The 17,353-nt window shown below is 38.0% G+C and overlaps 2 protein-coding genes across 2 annotated transcripts in view; one reads left to right on the top strand and one right to left on the bottom strand.

The window, feature by feature from the left end:
- Positions 1 to 1,570, top strand: part of LOC108572589 (clusterin-associated protein 1) — a 1,994-nt gene extending 424 nt beyond the window's left edge. Inside the window, exons 3-6 of the mRNA XM_017934852.1 lie at positions 188 to 586; positions 667 to 905; positions 996 to 1,174; positions 1,302 to 1,570. Of these exons, the coding sequence (XP_017790341.1) occupies positions 188 to 586; positions 667 to 905; positions 996 to 1,174; positions 1,302 to 1,570 (1,086 nt within the window). The remainder of the gene's footprint in view (positions 1 to 187; positions 587 to 666; positions 906 to 995; positions 1,175 to 1,301) is intronic.
- A 1,368-nt stretch (positions 1,571 to 2,938) lies between these two features.
- Positions 2,939 to 17,353, bottom strand: part of LOC108572578 — a 22,168-nt gene continuing 7,753 nt past the window's right edge. Inside the window, exons 2-6 of the mRNA XM_017934839.1 lie at positions 8,106 to 8,311; positions 6,079 to 6,280; positions 5,375 to 5,602; positions 4,600 to 4,910; positions 2,939 to 3,682 (exon numbers count right to left, since the gene is read on the bottom strand). Coding sequence (XP_017790328.1) covers positions 3,175 to 3,682; positions 4,600 to 4,910; positions 5,375 to 5,602; positions 6,079 to 6,280; positions 8,106 to 8,311 — 1,455 coding nt within the window. The 3' untranslated portion in view covers positions 2,939 to 3,174. The remainder of the gene's footprint in view (positions 3,683 to 4,599; positions 4,911 to 5,374; positions 5,603 to 6,078; positions 6,281 to 8,105; positions 8,312 to 17,353) is intronic.

The following is a 17,353-nucleotide window of genomic DNA, read 5'->3' as shown; positions in this document are numbered from 1 at the left end:
CAATGGTATCAAAACTAACATTATTCTAAATAGATTTAACAGTATTAAATAAGATTAAAAATAAGATTAAAGTTGGTTTTTAATTCGGTAGTAATAATAATACATAAATATTTTCGTGTTATTTATATTTTAATGCTTTTTTATTTTTGATATTAAAGTGTAACATTGTCAAATGATTTTAATATAGGCTTTAAAAACAAATGTCAAATTAAATACAAAAAAATTATATCAAGCAGATGGTTATGCTGTAAAAGAATTATTAAAAGTAGCTACATTATTATATGAAGCTCAAAATAACAGCAACAGTAATGATGTAATGTCTGATGACAATTTTAGTGTAACCAATTTTGATATCTCTGATAAAATAAATGAATTAAAAACGACCAGACAATTGGCTAGTCAACTAACTGTCACAGGTGCATCATTATTTGACTTATTAGGACGTGAAGTTGATCTTAGAGAAATTCGTAATTCAAAGGCTGCTAGACAATTTGACACTTCAGAAATTGAAACTGCCTTGAAAACTGTCATTGGAAGTATACAGAAAGAAATTGATGATACTAAGAAGCAAATTGAAAATGTCAAGGTATTACCATTTTTTCTTATTCTTGAAATATTATTTCATGTTATTCTTGGTTTTTGGTGTAATTTCTTGAAGTATTGCAGGATACAGAACAAAACTTGGATACAAGAATTGAAAGACGACGTGCAGAACTGGACAGAAATCAGAAGAGACTACAAACATTAAAAAAAGTACGTCCAGCTTTCATGGAAGAATTTGAGAAGCTTGAAGTTGAATTAAGAGCTTTGTATGATGATTACATTCAAAAATTTCGTTATCTTGCATACCTTGAGCATATGTATGAAGATGTAGCTAAAGCAGAGCAAGAAAGATTTGAAAGACGGTGTGTATACACACTATATAAAGTAAAATTTAATTGGTAAAGAACTTGGTAGAATTGTTAAACAAGCTATTACTTTGTAACTCATAACAGACAAGAAGCAACAAGAAAACAATTGGAGAAAATGAGAGCAGAAGATGCTAACTTTGAAAGCATGATGGAAGGCAATGATTCTATATTACCAACAAATCTTCAAGATCCCCCACCACCACTGGCTCACATAGAAAAACAAACCACTGAGAAAGCAACACCGAGCAGTCGATTGAAATCAGGTAAAAACATAACGCATCTTTTTTTTAGTATTCTTAAGAAATTTCGTACAATATATTTTTCATAAACAAAGTTAGAATAAAAACTACTAAAACTTCCTTCTAAAATATATGTTTGTAAACACAATAGCTAGTCGATCGTCAAGAATGCAAATGTCACAGCGTCGTATTTACGGCAGTATGTCAGGACGTCAAAGGGGAACTATTCAAGAATCAAATGACAGTGCTGGTTCGCTGGACAGTGATAGTGATTTATTGATCGATGGTGATCTCGACGATGACGACGACGACGATATTCTAGATTCTGTAGGAGGAGCAGAAATTGGGAATTTTGATTTGAAGGTTGGACAAGAAAAACGAGCTGTTAGTAAGCTAGATCATTCGGATGAGGATTTTTAACCATTACAAAAACAATTACAAAAACTTCAAAATATACCGTCCATATAATTATCGATCTGTATGCGCATATTTTTACAATAGCTGTAAATAGATGTTAATAAAAAGTAATGTATCGTTATACTTCTCGTGATCGGATAATTTTGACGGTGGTAAAAAAGTCTTAAGGTATATGTATGTGTATATATACGACATATGTGTGTTAAATAATTTCAAATTCAATCATTCGTATAATTGTACATGTATTCCAGACTTATATTATGAAATATATTTTTAAGGGAATCAAAATACATATTGTCGTCGTATAATATTTATTAACTTTCTCAACACGATCAGCACCGATCACATGTACGTATTCACCTATCCTACATGTTGCGTACGTAAATGCACGTACACACCTGTGTATACACATATATACATAAATGTATGTGCGCGTAAAAAATGTGATATTATGAAAGAAATAGAAACAGTTTGCCGTATTCATTGTCATAACGCTCAAATCTGTAACTTCTATCTAGCTGACATTAATGCTCCCTCTTATTGTTGCCATTTGTGAGCACGGTTAACAATTATGTTTATCATCGAATGCAACTAACTATTATGTAACAACGTTGTCCAAAATCCAACATTCGGGGAATAATGAAAATTATTCTCGAGACTACCCGACAACAGATAAAATTGTAAAACGCAACTGATTATTAATTCACGTTAAAAGATGAATCTTTCTCCGAACTGAAATGTATCTTGTAGCGTAACCAACCGATCGAAATACAAATCGGCTGCGTGTAAACGGCATTTTAAAAACATTACGCATCTTACGCGTTTGCTATCAGATTAAATACTAGGATGTTCTAGATACATATTATACATACATAAACTACGACTAACTGTAAGTATTGATCCTATGGATATGCGTACGTTTTTCTTTTATACGTTGTGCGGATTTATAGGTGTCGAAAAAAACGTATCAACAAGAGAACAATGTAATATCGGGATATTTCACGTTATAGCCGGTGTGTGTAATGTAGACCGAAAACGTAGGCCCGTTGAGATTCGAGTATTTTCTAATATACCTATTATAGTCGATTTCACGTTAGATCAGCTTCGTTCGAACGGAAAGGAAAAATACGTAAATAAGTGAATGTAACCACCGTATAAAATCGTGAAAGAAGCACCATAACGTGTAAGAGATGCAGGATCGACCGGGAAAGTCGGCCGTCCGTACTTTCTCGGCCGGTCATGAGTCTTTCTCACGTAGAAAAATATTATTCCATCAGCTTTTCAATGAGCGTCGTCGCGCCTTTCTCAATACAGTGCCCTAGACAACACACTACTCCGTTTGGTTCGCCGATAGACAACCGCTGTCCTCCGTGTTCTTCAAGCGAGGTTCGTCAGGCATGGACCGCAAAAGGGTAGAAAAAATCGCGTGTGTCTATGTGGTTCACCCCATAAATCCCAGATTTCGCTGGAATTCGTCTAGGCGGATACAGCCAGAGTCCGTTTTGAAGAAACTACGGGCCACCGTAGTTGTAGAAATAGGTTCTCGCTACCTTTGGTGTACCAGTGAAATTACTGATATCCCAAAGAATGTCGACAATGGTCTTTCGCTACCTGACCGATTTCAGCACGGTGTTCACTTTTATCCGTGGTGTCACCGCCGGCACCGGTTCCAGCTTCGGTAACGAACATTCGCTGCTCAGGTCCGTCCAGGTTCTGCCAACACTATCGCCTAGTCTATCCTTGTATTTGTAGGCCGTTCTATCGACTACCGATTGAGTCTTTATACAGTCGTCGCCGCCGAACTCGCAGACCCGATAATGGTGGAGAATCGCGGCATCCGAGGGCACGTTTAACGTCCCGTGTCCAGGAATAAATTCCCAGACGAAATGATTGCCAGCCTCGACGACGTCCTGAGGCTTGCAAACGTACTTCGAGCGCTGTTTGTGCGGATGTAGCTTTGTTCTGCGTGTCGTTTTCCGTAGAGTGATCAGACCAGCTTCGATTGGCGTTCGACTGGTCACCACGAATGGATCATCCGCCCATTGTAGATAAAAGAAAGCGTTTTGAAAGGAATATGCTCCGGTGGATTTGGTATTTATACGACTGCTCATCCACCTGAAAGACACGATGAAACATGTGTTAAATAGCATTGATACGATAATCGAGTGCAAGAAGGTTTATTGAAAAGTTCACAGATTGTGTGTGTTAGGTCATCTCATAAGTTTGTGCGGAAATTTATGATTTAGATCGACATTTGATAAAAAAAAACACATGTGTTAAATAGCATTGATACGATAATCGAGTGCAAGAAGGTTTATTGAAAAGTTCACAGACTGTGTGTGTTAGGTCATCTCATAAGTTTGTGCGGAAATTTATGATTTAGATCGACATTTGATAAAAAAAACGAACGTTGCTATAGAATTTCTTTGGATTTTCATTACAATATTTTTCGCTTTCGTCACGAACTTATGGGACGACCTAATATGAAGGAGCGTTGCTAGGTGCTTGTAATTTTGACCGTACAACGTGTAATCAATTATGTACTGATATATAGAGTTTCGTGGCTCAGTCATTTTCTTTTTCTCTCTTTAACCCCTTAACCTTTAACAACGCGCCAGACTCGTGGCAGAGATTCTGATCAAGATGTGACCAAGATAGTTTGAAAAACTTTCGTTTGAATTTGTAAGACTGAGGATTACTAAATGTAATTAATCTGTGACAGCTTTTGTTGCCTGATACACAGTACTAAAACAGTAAATGGCTGACGCTTAGGTGCTTAGTCAGAAAAGAAATCATATGTTAAGGGGCTAACAATCTAGCGAAGTAGAGGTATTTGTAGCGATGGAGAAAAGTGGAAAATTATTCAAGGTCCCTGCAGTGAAGTCCTTCGTCACATTCAATCGTTTCTCACTTTTGTCCATCTCACCGCACTTCTTCCCCAATTGCAAAAGAGGAGCAAACAAGTGACGAAGCCAAGTACTTAGAACTTCTCAATCGACCCTCGCAAGTGTTTGAAACGAACGAATACTCACCTGATGAGATCAACGATCGTGTCGTTGTGCCTCGGTATAATAAACTCGTCAAGGTCGACCAACGCCACGTACTCGTATTTGTACATAGATCGATAAAGGCAATCGTTCAGTGCAGCGAATAATCCCTCAGTACGAATCTCTCGCTGCGAGATCATGTCTAAATGATGCCAAGGTAACACGGTCACGAGACCTTTTGCCTCGTAGTATTTCAGAGCGCATCCCGCCTCCGAGCCAACCGTGTCGTTGTACAGTGTCACATGGCTAGCACCGAGCAGTCTGTGTAGCTCGATAAATTCTACAAGCTGTAGAACCTATAAAATTTTCACCGGTTAATACCTCCGTTGGCGACACCTCCGCAACTGCCACGTCCTTCCTTCTCCTTCCATTTTCTCTCTACTATTTTTTTAACCCACTCGTCCGAACACTTTATCGATTAGACCCGTTCTTTATCGTGACCCGGCACCATCAACCGTGGACTAAAACCTTCGCCCCGTCTTATCGCGACCAATTACGATCTACAGCGAAATAAATAAGACAGCTGAACCGAAGAAAGGCTGAAAACACAACCAGAGAGAGAGAGTGGCCCTACGCGCGCACACGATAACTTCGCTTCTACGAAAACGATTTTCTCTGATTTGCATAAAAGTGGTTCCACGGTGGAAGACTGTACACGGTCGAGCGGGTTAATCGCGAAACGTCTTTGCACCCCTCCTGTGTTCACGTTACGAAAATTGTTCTCAAGGTTCTCTCTGTTTACCGCAAGAAACGTACATACTCTGTTATAATCGTAATGCAGGGGTTTCACGCAAACGGCCAACAACTCTTTGTCCTTCGTCCTACTCTCCGGCCGATTCTGCACGAGGATACGATTCGTCGGGGCTGCTTTCAGCCTTGCCACCACGCTCACAGTTTCCGGCACTCTGTCAGCGGTGTGCGACTCTTTCGGCAACGGGCAAATCACAAAGCAGGCACTGTACTTCAAGCTCCAATTCTCTCTGATTACCTATCGAAAACGATCATACGGTGTAACCGTCAGTTTCGTCCAAGCTCACGAAGGTATCAACGTCTAACTAAATGTTTCTACATGGAGACCCCGTCGACGAATTTTTCACCGAGGAAAATGGAAATTACACGTAGCGAGCAAGTCAACGGGAGTACGTTGCCTCTAATTTATCCAACATACGGGTTTTTTTTTTATTAAGACAGGGTTGTGTAAGTAGGAAAGGGAAGAAACTTGTTGGAGGTACTAGAAAAAGTAAAAAAAAAAAAAAAAAACAAGAATAGAAGAAATTGATATTATGCAAAGTAACGTGTCGACATCTACACACATGCTGGAGTATATGTATGTCACTTTTTCTCGCTTCTTTAATTTCTTTTTTCTCTCTATCTCTTTACAAGCGCCCCTCGTTCTCAAAGGCAACATTATGCGAGAGTACCGTTGTATTGAAATTTTCTTTTTCTTGTTCTTCCTCAACACACCTTCACTTTAGCGGCTACTGTTACGGAAGCGGTAACGTTTCCTCCGTTCTCTGGTCGATACCAAAGTCTACACCAAACACGCTCTGGTCCTCTTGTCTTTGTTGCGCTTATTATGCGTACCATGCCCTGATTTTTACCTGTTGGTGTGCCCGCACCACCAACCCTGTCATCGAAGTACGCTGAGTATACAAAGAATTTGAATCTGAGAATTGAAAAAAGAAATACGATCTCTTTAGAATTGGACCTGCTGCGTAACAATAAATTATGCATACTACGTTCTATTGTAAACTATATTCGCAATGACGTCATACATGTATATTAAATCGCGCCGGGAAATAATGATTGTAGAAGAACGTATAAAAAATCGCACAACATAATAAATACGTAAAGTTTCTGTAGTGTCCCTGTCCTGAATTTCCTCTGCCTTTTGTCGCCCGGAGAAAATTTTCTTTTCCCTTTTCTTTCTTAATACAATTTCGAGGCCTTTTATGCGAGAACTGAATTCGGTGTTATAATAAAATATGCTACGAATAGAGGGGATCTTACAGGAAATTCAGCTACGTATAAAAACGTGACCTAAAAACGATCCTACTTCGATTCTTTATATATTCTTAACATTTCCCTGTTCTTTCTTTCTTTTAGTTCTATGGTTCGCGCGCAAATGCTCGTTATTTGTCAAATTGTTCTTTACTTTTCACAGTTGTTCCGCAGGAGTGTCTAAATTAGTTTAGACGTAACATTATGCAGAAAATATTCAGCTGAATGAAAACAGAATTTCGAATAAAAATATTCACACTGTAGCAGATATCGAAGTTTTATTTTATTATTGATAAAAATAAGAATAGCCAATCGATCAGTTCTGTGTTGCATACATGTATCTGATAGTAGACGTTATAAAAAGACTTTGAGCTTAATATTCTGTTAGAAGTTACTTCTACCAGTCTACTACTATTTCCCTCGTTCAAGCCATTCTCTATGAGAGACCACTTCCCCCGATCAAAGATCTATATAAAGCATCTTTTAAAAATTCACAGTATCTAGAACACCGGAATCCTACAGAAAATAAAACTCGAAGAATCAACTTACCGAGGAAAATGTTTCGATTGACATTGCAACTGTCGAAATGGTTAACTGATAAATCTGAGAATAAATAATACTACTTCGTTTAATGAAGTTATTTATTGTTACAACTAAATGCTTTATTTCAATGTGGAAAAACGGAGATTCGTTGATAATGTTAAGGGAATACATCACGTAAATAGGTGAGGTTTGGGAATTTTTCTCTCCTCCATTTTGTAACATTTTCACTTTTCAAAAATTGGAGAAGAAAGCTGGAGGTTACATTTATATCTCCTAAAAAAATTGAATTTTTCCATTTAGCGGTTATCTACGAAAAAAATTCCCAAACTTTTACCTATTTTCAGAAGCCTCAGGATGGGTTTGCATCCCTTAAACTTATAAACTTTCTATTTAAATGTGGAAAAGCGGAGATTCGTTGATAATGTTAAGGGGAATACACCACCTAAATAGGTGAAGTTTGGGAATTTTTCTCTCCTCCATTTTGTAACATTCTCACTTTTAAAAAATTGGAGAAGAAAGTTGAAAGTTACATTTATATCCCCTAAAAAAATTGAAATTTTCCATTCAGTAGTTACCTATGAAAAAAATTCTCAAACTTTTAGCTACTTTCAAAAACCTCAGGATGAGTGTACCTCCCTAACCTAACCTATAAACTAAGGACAAAAAATAAACGAACCAAGCATGCATATCTAACTCTCTCAACGTAATTATCTCGTATCTATCCTATCTAAATAAAACAGAGAAATTAGTAAAACATACTCTACGAATGGTTCTCGAATTATTCTCAAAGCAATGTATTATAATAAAAAAGAAGAAGAAAAAAAAGAAAGAAATCTACGGTGTAATAAGCGGTTGATTTCGATCAACTAAGAGGATCTGACCGACGTTAAGCGTGAACAATTATCGTCGATAAATATTCAAGAAGCTTTATCAGCTCATGAACACACCTAGTCTTCGTGACTGGCAACCATTCAGCGTGCGTGATCCTCAAGCTCTGATCGAGTTGTGGTAGACGAGCTTCCAGATTGGGTGGTAAGCTCGGTAAACCTCTCGGGTCCGGTTGTATCGCGGTCTTCTGTCCTCCGTCTTCCCCTCGCATCAATAATCCGATATGATCGTCGAAGCTGCCCTTCAATCCAATATAATCTTCAGCCTGTGAAAGCCAACAGAACGTTTAATCATTACAGTACACAGTGACCGCAGATGTTGCTTCACCATGGCAAACGTGTTTTTTTAATGTCCTCGCTGTAACTGGAGATTAATCTTTCCCGTGTTGTTACTTATAACTTCTGGTTTATTCAGACGTCTCGTTAAGAGGCTTTTCTGGTCTAGCAAAGTGGGCATTTACAATTCTAATCGCGTGTGGTATTTGTAATTGTTACTTGATCCTCCGTAGGTAATCTGGGTCTTCGACGACCCAAATGAAGTTTCACTCCTGTGGTTCTTCGAAACGAATTTTAATTTTTATTCAACTTTGAAACATTTGACTTAACGAACAATTGTACGATGTGTTAGAGACTTTGATAAGTAGTTCAGAATTTTTGCGAACTTTTTCGAAGCTTGAAACGGTAAAAAAATTAAACTTGGACACAAACTACCTAGTTTACCTACGGAGGGTTAATTTTTACTTTGACAAGTTATTTATAGAAATTTGTTTTTAATTTATAATCGTGTTTGGAGTGATAGTGACAATCTTAAGGATTAAGAAAACGCTTAGTTTAGTTATAGCACATAACTCCGAATGTTGTGAAAAATGCAAGCCTTTATTACTGATCTTACGCAGCCAAAAGATGAATAAAAGTATATACAAGGAAGTTTTCTGTCGCCTAGGAAAGAATACACGATTTGAATTACATTTCTTCTCAATTTTTTACATTTTTTTCTCAACAGTAATTGTTACCTTCTAAGCTAATAAAAATGATCAGTTTACGATTTCTGTATATTTCAATTTTAGCTCTTATAAATTCATACATAATTTCGTAAAAGCCTTGTGACATTTTATGCGATAAATATAAAAATATTATTTTGCGATCATCACCGTTAGTCGTTAAGCCTTGAAATCATCAAATACCACGATCCTCCAGCTTTACAGTAACCGAATGTCAATTTGCGTAGCTGTGAAATCGTCAAACTTGTTAGGCTTCGCAGAGTTATTGATATTGGTTTGTACAGCTCTGGAATTAGTACCACAGGCTTACACGATGCTAGACTCTTCGATATCAAGTGTCATCAGTCGGGATTGCTGACGTCGATACGCTATTTTCCCTTTTCTTTCAGTGCTTGCTACCTCGATGCTCAGTAGAACATGTACTTATACGTGTATTAAGTGTTTCTGATATATTTGGATGAAAAGTTACTCTACGTATCGTCAGTTTTTTAGAATAGTGTTTTAAAAAATCGTTAATTTTGAGATATCTGCAAAAAGTAACTCTAAAAATGAGCTATTATATTTTTATGGGAAAAAGTGTCGCTAAAATTAAAACCAAAATTCTGTTATTTTACAAGAGCAACGTCTCAATCGAAGATAGGGCTGTTTTAACCCTTTTTCAATAGTAAGAAATACGCATAAAGAATATTGTATTAGAGACCCTCAAAACGCAAAGATACAATTTAGCTGATAAAGTAGAAAATTTTGTTATCTCACGAATGGACTGATAGTTCTCCTTTTTCATTCGGTATTTTATTTTTCTTCTACGTTGAAATAAATTAATTTCTTTACATAGTGTAATTACAATTTACTGTGAGTCACAAGTTACTCTGAAATTAACTTATTTTAATAACTATTAATTTAGAATTAAATAACCTTTTTTTTCGATGTACACGGTTTTTCGTATAAAAAGCCACGATTTCGATTTACACGCTATCCCGGGGGAACCGATTTTCCGTGTAAATCGGGGGAAACACGTATTTCGTTTATCATGAAAAACGGGTATTGTAGTTGAAAGAAATATAAAAACAGCAACGTGTTAACGATAAAAGCGGTTGCAGAAGAGGCATTACACAATAGAGAGACACTCTACCGTCGAAAGTCGAGTATCGAAATGCATTTAGTTCATGAACAATCCTCGTATGAATTTTTCGAGTGCCATTTCGAACCGGCGTTAACACCCGAAAAATTTCATTTTCACGGATTTTTTTTTTTTCATCCCCCTTTCGCCGGATTATACGGGTGACACACACGATCATACAGGCGTGTACCGTGTATGCACACAGACGTGATGTGTGTATACATGTACCGCACAGCTTTTGTGCATTTTTTCATTGCACGATGATCGATCATTCGACTGGATTTCCGAGGCACACGGCGGCGCGGTGTGAAAAATGGCATCATCTTTCTTCGGTTATGGGCTACCGAGGAAAATTCTTCTCCCATTTGTGCGCGCAAGTTACAACAGCCGGGGTTATAAACATCGGGGGGTGAAATGAATTTTTATTTGAATAACGCGCCTCTCCCTTCCATTCCGCGTGGACTTTTGCATAATTTTGTATTTGAATAACATTAACTGCCGCTGCCACAATGGCGGTCATAATTATTCAAATGACAGTGAATTTTAAATTCCTTTATCCCGGCTAGTACGCGGCCGTTCTACGAGTTAACAACTTTATCCTCCGAGGAGGAATATGTTTTTTGCATTTTCCTTCTTAATTCACCGTCGGTATAAAGATGTACGGGGTGAGTTACCCCGAGTAACTTCTAAGATATCTGTTTTAACGAGAAATTGCACGAATAGAATCGAATAGTTTGATTTCAATTCTTCTCTCTAAGAATCGTATAATTTATAGAAAATTCAAATAATTCATACTTTTATGTAAATTATTATTTTATTGTTGTAATTTGATCTTCTAACTATATAATCCTACCGTGAAAGGAAAATACCATTCGCTTTTAAAATAATTCTCGCTTGAAATTGTAACCGGCTCTCACAATTTTTACAGGTTTTAATGAAATAAATTCCAGAAGAATGAATGTTCCTCTGGAAAGGAACGCAACGCATTGTTTTATCAAAGCAGTTTAACGTTATCTACTACCATAGTAAAGGCTTACAAAAATTCCCATTTTTTCCTCCGGTAGCCGGAAATCTTATCTCTATACCCCTCTGTAAATGGAGTTATTTAAAAGTTGCGATAACTTTATGCTTGAACCGCGTAACTTCGTTTCTGTTATACAAAGAGCCAACGAACAGCGGATTTTTCAGGGAAAAAAGAAACTGTCCGCCACGATTCTAACGTATGAGGCAAGCTAAAACTGCAAAATGTCAAGCATGTCGTCGCGCTATGACGATTTTAAAACAAAACTGATGCTGCAACGCTAAGTACACCTGTTACGTGCATATTCACCCTTGAGAGAGCTAGCTGCAGTATCGCTCACGCATATCTTTGCTTCAAGTTCCCATTCCCTCTCTCTCTCACTCACCCACTCACCGACTCATTGACTCACCCACTCACTCATTCACTCACTCTCCCACTCACTCACTCTCCCACTCACTCTCCCACTCACTCACTCTCCCACTCACTCTCCCACTTACTCACTCTCACACTCACTCTCCCACTCACCCATGCATTCACTCACTCTCCCACTCACTCACTCTCCCACTCACTCTCCCACTCACTCACTCTCCCACTCACTCTCCCACTCACTCACTCTCCCACTCACTCTCCCACTCACTCACTCTCCCACTCACTCTCCCACTCACTCACTCTCCCACTCACTCTCCCACTTACTCACTCTCACACTCACTCTCCCACTCACCCATGCATTCACTCACTCTCCCACTCACTCACTCTCCCACTCACTCTCCCACTTACTCACTCTCACACTCACTCTCCCACTCACCCATGCATTCACTCACTCTCCCACTCACCCATGCATTCACTCACTCACTCTCCCACTCACCCATGCATTCACTCACTCACTCTCCCACTCACCCATGCATTCACTCACTCATTCACTTATTTTCCCACACACTCATTCACTCACTCACTCACTTGACTTACTTTCCCACTCACTCATTGATTTACTTTTCTACATTGCTGTGTAGCTTGTCGTTATTGACTTTGGAAACTAGAGCACGGATTGACTGTACCTCAAAGTGCTTGATCCTCCTCTCCCATTTTTGAACGAATGAGAGTTTCTGTAAAATTTTTTCACTCCAAACTTTGAAAGCATCCATGCACACTTATACATACATGTACAGGATATCGCAGAATAGATTATACAACCCGAAATATAATATCAGAAGATCCCAGATGAAAGAATAAGTTGAAATATGATTTATCATGTTTTGCTTACTAATTAGAATTATCAATACTTTACATTAGATCGCCTAAAATATCTACGTTCTGTAAATCATCATGTAAACTAGTCCACTATCCAATATTTTTTTACCTACAATTATTAAACTTCTTTAACTAAATCTTCAACCCTTCAACGCAAAATCTTTTGCTTCGACCATACTACTTTAAAATTTACAATAATCCCTTCACTTATGACTTTTTTTGCTGACTATGAATTTAAGCGACTTACTGTTTTAGCATCGTACCAGGCAACAAAACGAATTAAAACGAGAGCGAGAATTAAAATTAAATTTCGCCATAAACATAACAATGAAAATCTGAGTCTGACTCGTTGCTCTAAGGCAAGAAGTTAAATTAAGATGAAAATTCATCGAATAATGCAAATTTCACTTACACAATACACGTGACGCAAAATCATTTGTTTCGGACGTACCACGTTAAAATTGCTTTTATCGAATTAAGACAGAAGCACAATACTTCAAATATCCAACAAGGATTAATTCAGAGGACTGCAAATCCACTAAAAGGTGCGAACTCCACAGTGCAAACAAATTTTCAAACCCACTTACGCAAACGACAGGCAAAGCGCCTATATTCACCGAGATCAATGAAACAGTGTTAACTAGATCTTCTTTTCCAGATAACTGTCACTTATATCTACGTTTATTATCTAACTGCCAATAACTGTGCCCCGTTTTAATGTCCATAATTATTAACGCGTTGATACCATATTTCTTCGCTAATGTGTTTGCACTTTAACAATTCTGAAGCTCCGCAATAATATCTTAGTGCCTGTAGCTACTAGCATTATGCCGTTCTGCCCAAGCAACTGTACGACGCTATGCGAACAATTATGCTGTTAGATTTGTACCGCATAAATTGTAGACGTATATATATATATACATGTACGTGCTATAGCTATAATTACATCCGTGTAGAATACCTTTGTCTTCATAGCGGGTACATAATGTCTTACAAAACGTGAACTAGGAGAACAGAGTGTTAAACTATTCACAAAACGATCGTAGCCTTGGAAATGCAAACGCTGAAAAATAAATATTCGAATCGTGTCGCATATTTAAAATTACTCGTTTATTCAAATAATTATAATTATTTAAGTGTCAAATTTGCAGACACTTCAAAGATACACAGTCGCCACACTGTTCCATTCGCTGTTAGTGGTGTGCAATTGAAATTTAACGATTTATCAATACTGCTCGGTTGTTACAGAGGATTTGTGGAAAGCACGCTTTAATTACTTCCTATTGCACACAACAATCGTTAATTGACATCGACTAATTAAATCTTTAATTCCAATACTCTATAATATTCACTCTTTCGTTCGGTTGCCCAAGGACAAACAGATTATTTCAAAAATTTGCATTTGTACGTTACTCTACCGACGTAACTGAAATGATTAGTATGAATAAGCAATGGAATATTTGAAACATTTATAATTATGCGTAATAAGGAAGAATTTTTAGCCTGCATTGGCAGAGATTATCTTGGAAATTAAGTTAAAATTATGTTAAAACGATTCGGAAGATTTAATTAGATTAAAAACAGTTTATAGGAGGACGTAGAGGAAAATGTTTCGTTATTTTACAAAAGATCGAAACTTCGTTACCCATTGAGAAGTTATTGGCTTCGTTCATCGCATGATAAAGAAATTACCGATATTATCTTAATTATTGTTCGTGTAATTTTGCCAAGCTTCAGCGCAGATTCAAAAATTTCTCTTTTTGCAGCCATTTTTCCATTCGACGAACTGATGATTTTCAGATTTTTGGAAGGTTATGGAGAGTGTTCCCAGAACTCTGTACAAAGTCATTTATTTATAAAAGTTCTTCATGTATCAGTCAGCAATTAGGTATGCAGAACAAGGAAATTCATAAGTAGAACTTACAAGAGAACATCCCGAAGTGATAATCATCGATATTGCTAAAATTTTGATACATGGTACTGTGTAAAAAACAATTTGACACGTATCCTTTTTTATCAGCAATCGTGCACATCGAAGGGGTGAAAATCGCCCTAAAAATTGCCAGAATAACGAAATTATGTGATTATTTTGCAAAAAAACACTTTCCTAAATTTGTATAATTTCTCGAAAAAAATAAATACAAAATAATTATAACTTTTGCTTCTAATTATAATTAGATACAGTTTCATTGCTGCACCAGAATAATATTTTCAATAAAACATTTATTTACTTAAGAGAAACTTCATTTGTTTCCAAATCATAACATGCCCCAAACTTTCGAGGGGTAGCATAATACACAGGGTGGCAAGAAAATAGGTGGCCAAACTTTGCTACTGTATTCCACTTCTTCGTCCTATATTTACATAACCCTTTTTTTCATCCTCAGAAACACTAGAACACAGTACCAAAGTTTGTCCATCCATTTCTTCGTCACCCTGTACACCCAGTCGATCGTTTAGAACGAAACGTGTCGCGAAACATTCTCTCGTCAGAATTGTAATCTGATTACAACAATAATCCGATCTCGGTTTAATCTGATCATAATTGAACGTTACTTCGTCAGTCTGATTGGAGTGAAATTGGTATCGAGGAAATGAAATGCGTCGGGGAGGGGTGTGGAGTGGACTTAATTGAAAGCACGTCTAATTGGGCAACGATAGGGACGAGAGTAGCGAATACTTTTCCACGCTCGCCTGGCAAATTCAACCCCGCGTTTGAGTTTCGTGACGCAGGCGTGTGTGTGCACGTTCGCCTAATACGATGCAAACCCCCTGGTTCATTCGATGAAGCACGTTAAGGCGTAAGACGACTCGTGACGCGTGATAAATTCAATTTGACCCGCCGCCTTCTGTATCCGAGTGCCGCTCCTTCCCCTCCGCCCGTGCTCCTGACTAATTTCACCCGGTGGAAAGAAGAATGCGACGACGGGTCACCTAATTTACATTTTGCATACGCGTACACATCAACCGCTCCTCTTCGCGCCATGCACACGCTGAAGGATGGATTGATATTAAGGGCAACGTTGCACGGAACCTGGCAAACAATTTTCACGAGGAGAGTTAACAAGCTTACCACGCCGCTGTTATCCCGCTGCAGTTAATTAGGGGGACTGTTTATCGGGCGGAATTAAGTGGGAAATTGTTAAGTAATTTTCAAGTGTGTACAGTCGATGGTTCGACGGGTTGCCTTGTTGTTCCGTTTAAGAAGTTTTTTAGCGACGTTGTGTTACGTTTTATTACGCGATTCGGTATAGTGCGCAGAGTAGGCCACGTAAAACAGGACACCTAATTATCTTCTCTAGCTGTACGGCGGTGCGAGAAAATTTATGTACGTAGTTCGAATGATTTCAAAGGGTGAGCAAGATGGAACACAAATATTTTCAAATGAAAGGAAATTTTGGAGTCGAAGGTCGTTTTATGGTTACATTATTATGCACGTTTAAGTTTATATCGATGTCATCAAACGACGTTTAGAATTTAGCGGGCTGTTTTACGTGGCCCGCCGTGTGTCCCCAAGTTTACATCGTGTTACTCTGTGCGAAGAATAAAACAGAATTCATATTTTTCTATACGTCAATTCGCTTTCGAGATATTCAGCCTGCGTGTCTGAAGGGAGATTTCACCCCCTAAACATGGAAATTATCAGGTAAAAAGAGACACGTGTCTAGTATTTTCGGATTTTCTAGCTGTGTGGAAAATTTGATCGAAATTAGCAATAATAATCAAAATTGTCAGTAATATTCAATTAATTTCCCTTCGATTTATTAAAACACCCTATTTATTTCTAATAAATAGCGAGCTACATTTCTCCTTGTCGACACTTTGCAAAATGACTACTCTTAGAATTTCAAAAATTAGAATCTACAAAATTATTCCTATATTTCACACAGACTTCTGAAAACTTCCGCAAATAAAGGGCAGACATTGTGAGCAAAAAAAGAAATATGTTTAAAAAAAGAAATCGAAGAATCTTTCGCACGAACCTACCAACCCCCAATTAATACGTTGCGAACCAACATACGGTTTTCCGGTCCGAATACTTCGTTCAATATCAACAACTAATTACAGCAAAATTTACATACCGTATCCCGAATGTACAATACAACCGACCGATTTACAAAGAACACGCGGTATTAATGGGGGAAAGAAAAAAACGAGGAAAAAGACGGTTATAATCAAAGGTATTCTAGAACCCTGGACGAGATTGAAAACCGCTGGCCCCAGAGACTCTTAATTAGGATACCGGGCAAATAAGAAGGAGACTTTCCGTCGTGTTAATAACGAAACCGAGAAAAAAGCCCGACAAATGCTAATTCTCGCCGCTTCCACCGGGAAACCAAGTGAATTTCGCGAAACTCCGTCCGCGAAAGTTTCCGACAACCACCGTACTTTTCGTTATTCCCATCGGAGCCAAAATTTCGGCGCGTGCGTACCTTTTATCTTCGCCCGCGGAAACTCTTAAACGCGAGGTGAATTTCTGAATCACGGATACCACCGCCGCGATAGTCCGTGACGTATGTATAATGTGTTTCGGTTGTGCCTTATGCGTCGCGTGTTCCCGACCAGAAGCGGTATAAATTGCGAGGACTATAAGAATTAATTATGCAGCGCGAGCGAGCGCGCTATTAATTTTACTCCAGCTATTTTAATCTTCGCGATTCCTCCCCCGTATATTAACGCGAACAGCGCGACACGTGACGTTTCGCTGCGCTGAATTTGCATACGAGATTTCAAATGTGCGCATATTTCCCGCGCTTTCTTCTTCGTAAATGGAGAACGTTCTTCTTTTTCTTTTTCGAAGTAAGTACGTACAAGTTAACAATTTTGTATTACAGTTAGGTATTTAACGTGTTTAGGTATTTTTACTTTCAGTTTTATATACGAGTTTTCAAATATACAAATATTTCCCGCGCTTTCT

The sequence above is a fragment of the Habropoda laboriosa genome, unplaced genomic scaffold (assembly GCF_001263275.1).
Source record: "Habropoda laboriosa isolate 0110345459 unplaced genomic scaffold, ASM126327v1 scaffold147, whole genome shotgun sequence".
In the NCBI taxonomy this organism is placed as follows: domain Eukaryota; kingdom Metazoa; phylum Arthropoda; class Insecta; order Hymenoptera; family Apidae; genus Habropoda; species Habropoda laboriosa.
The sequence above is the reverse complement of the archived record's forward strand: the minus strand, read 5'-3'. Positions and strand labels throughout refer to the sequence as shown.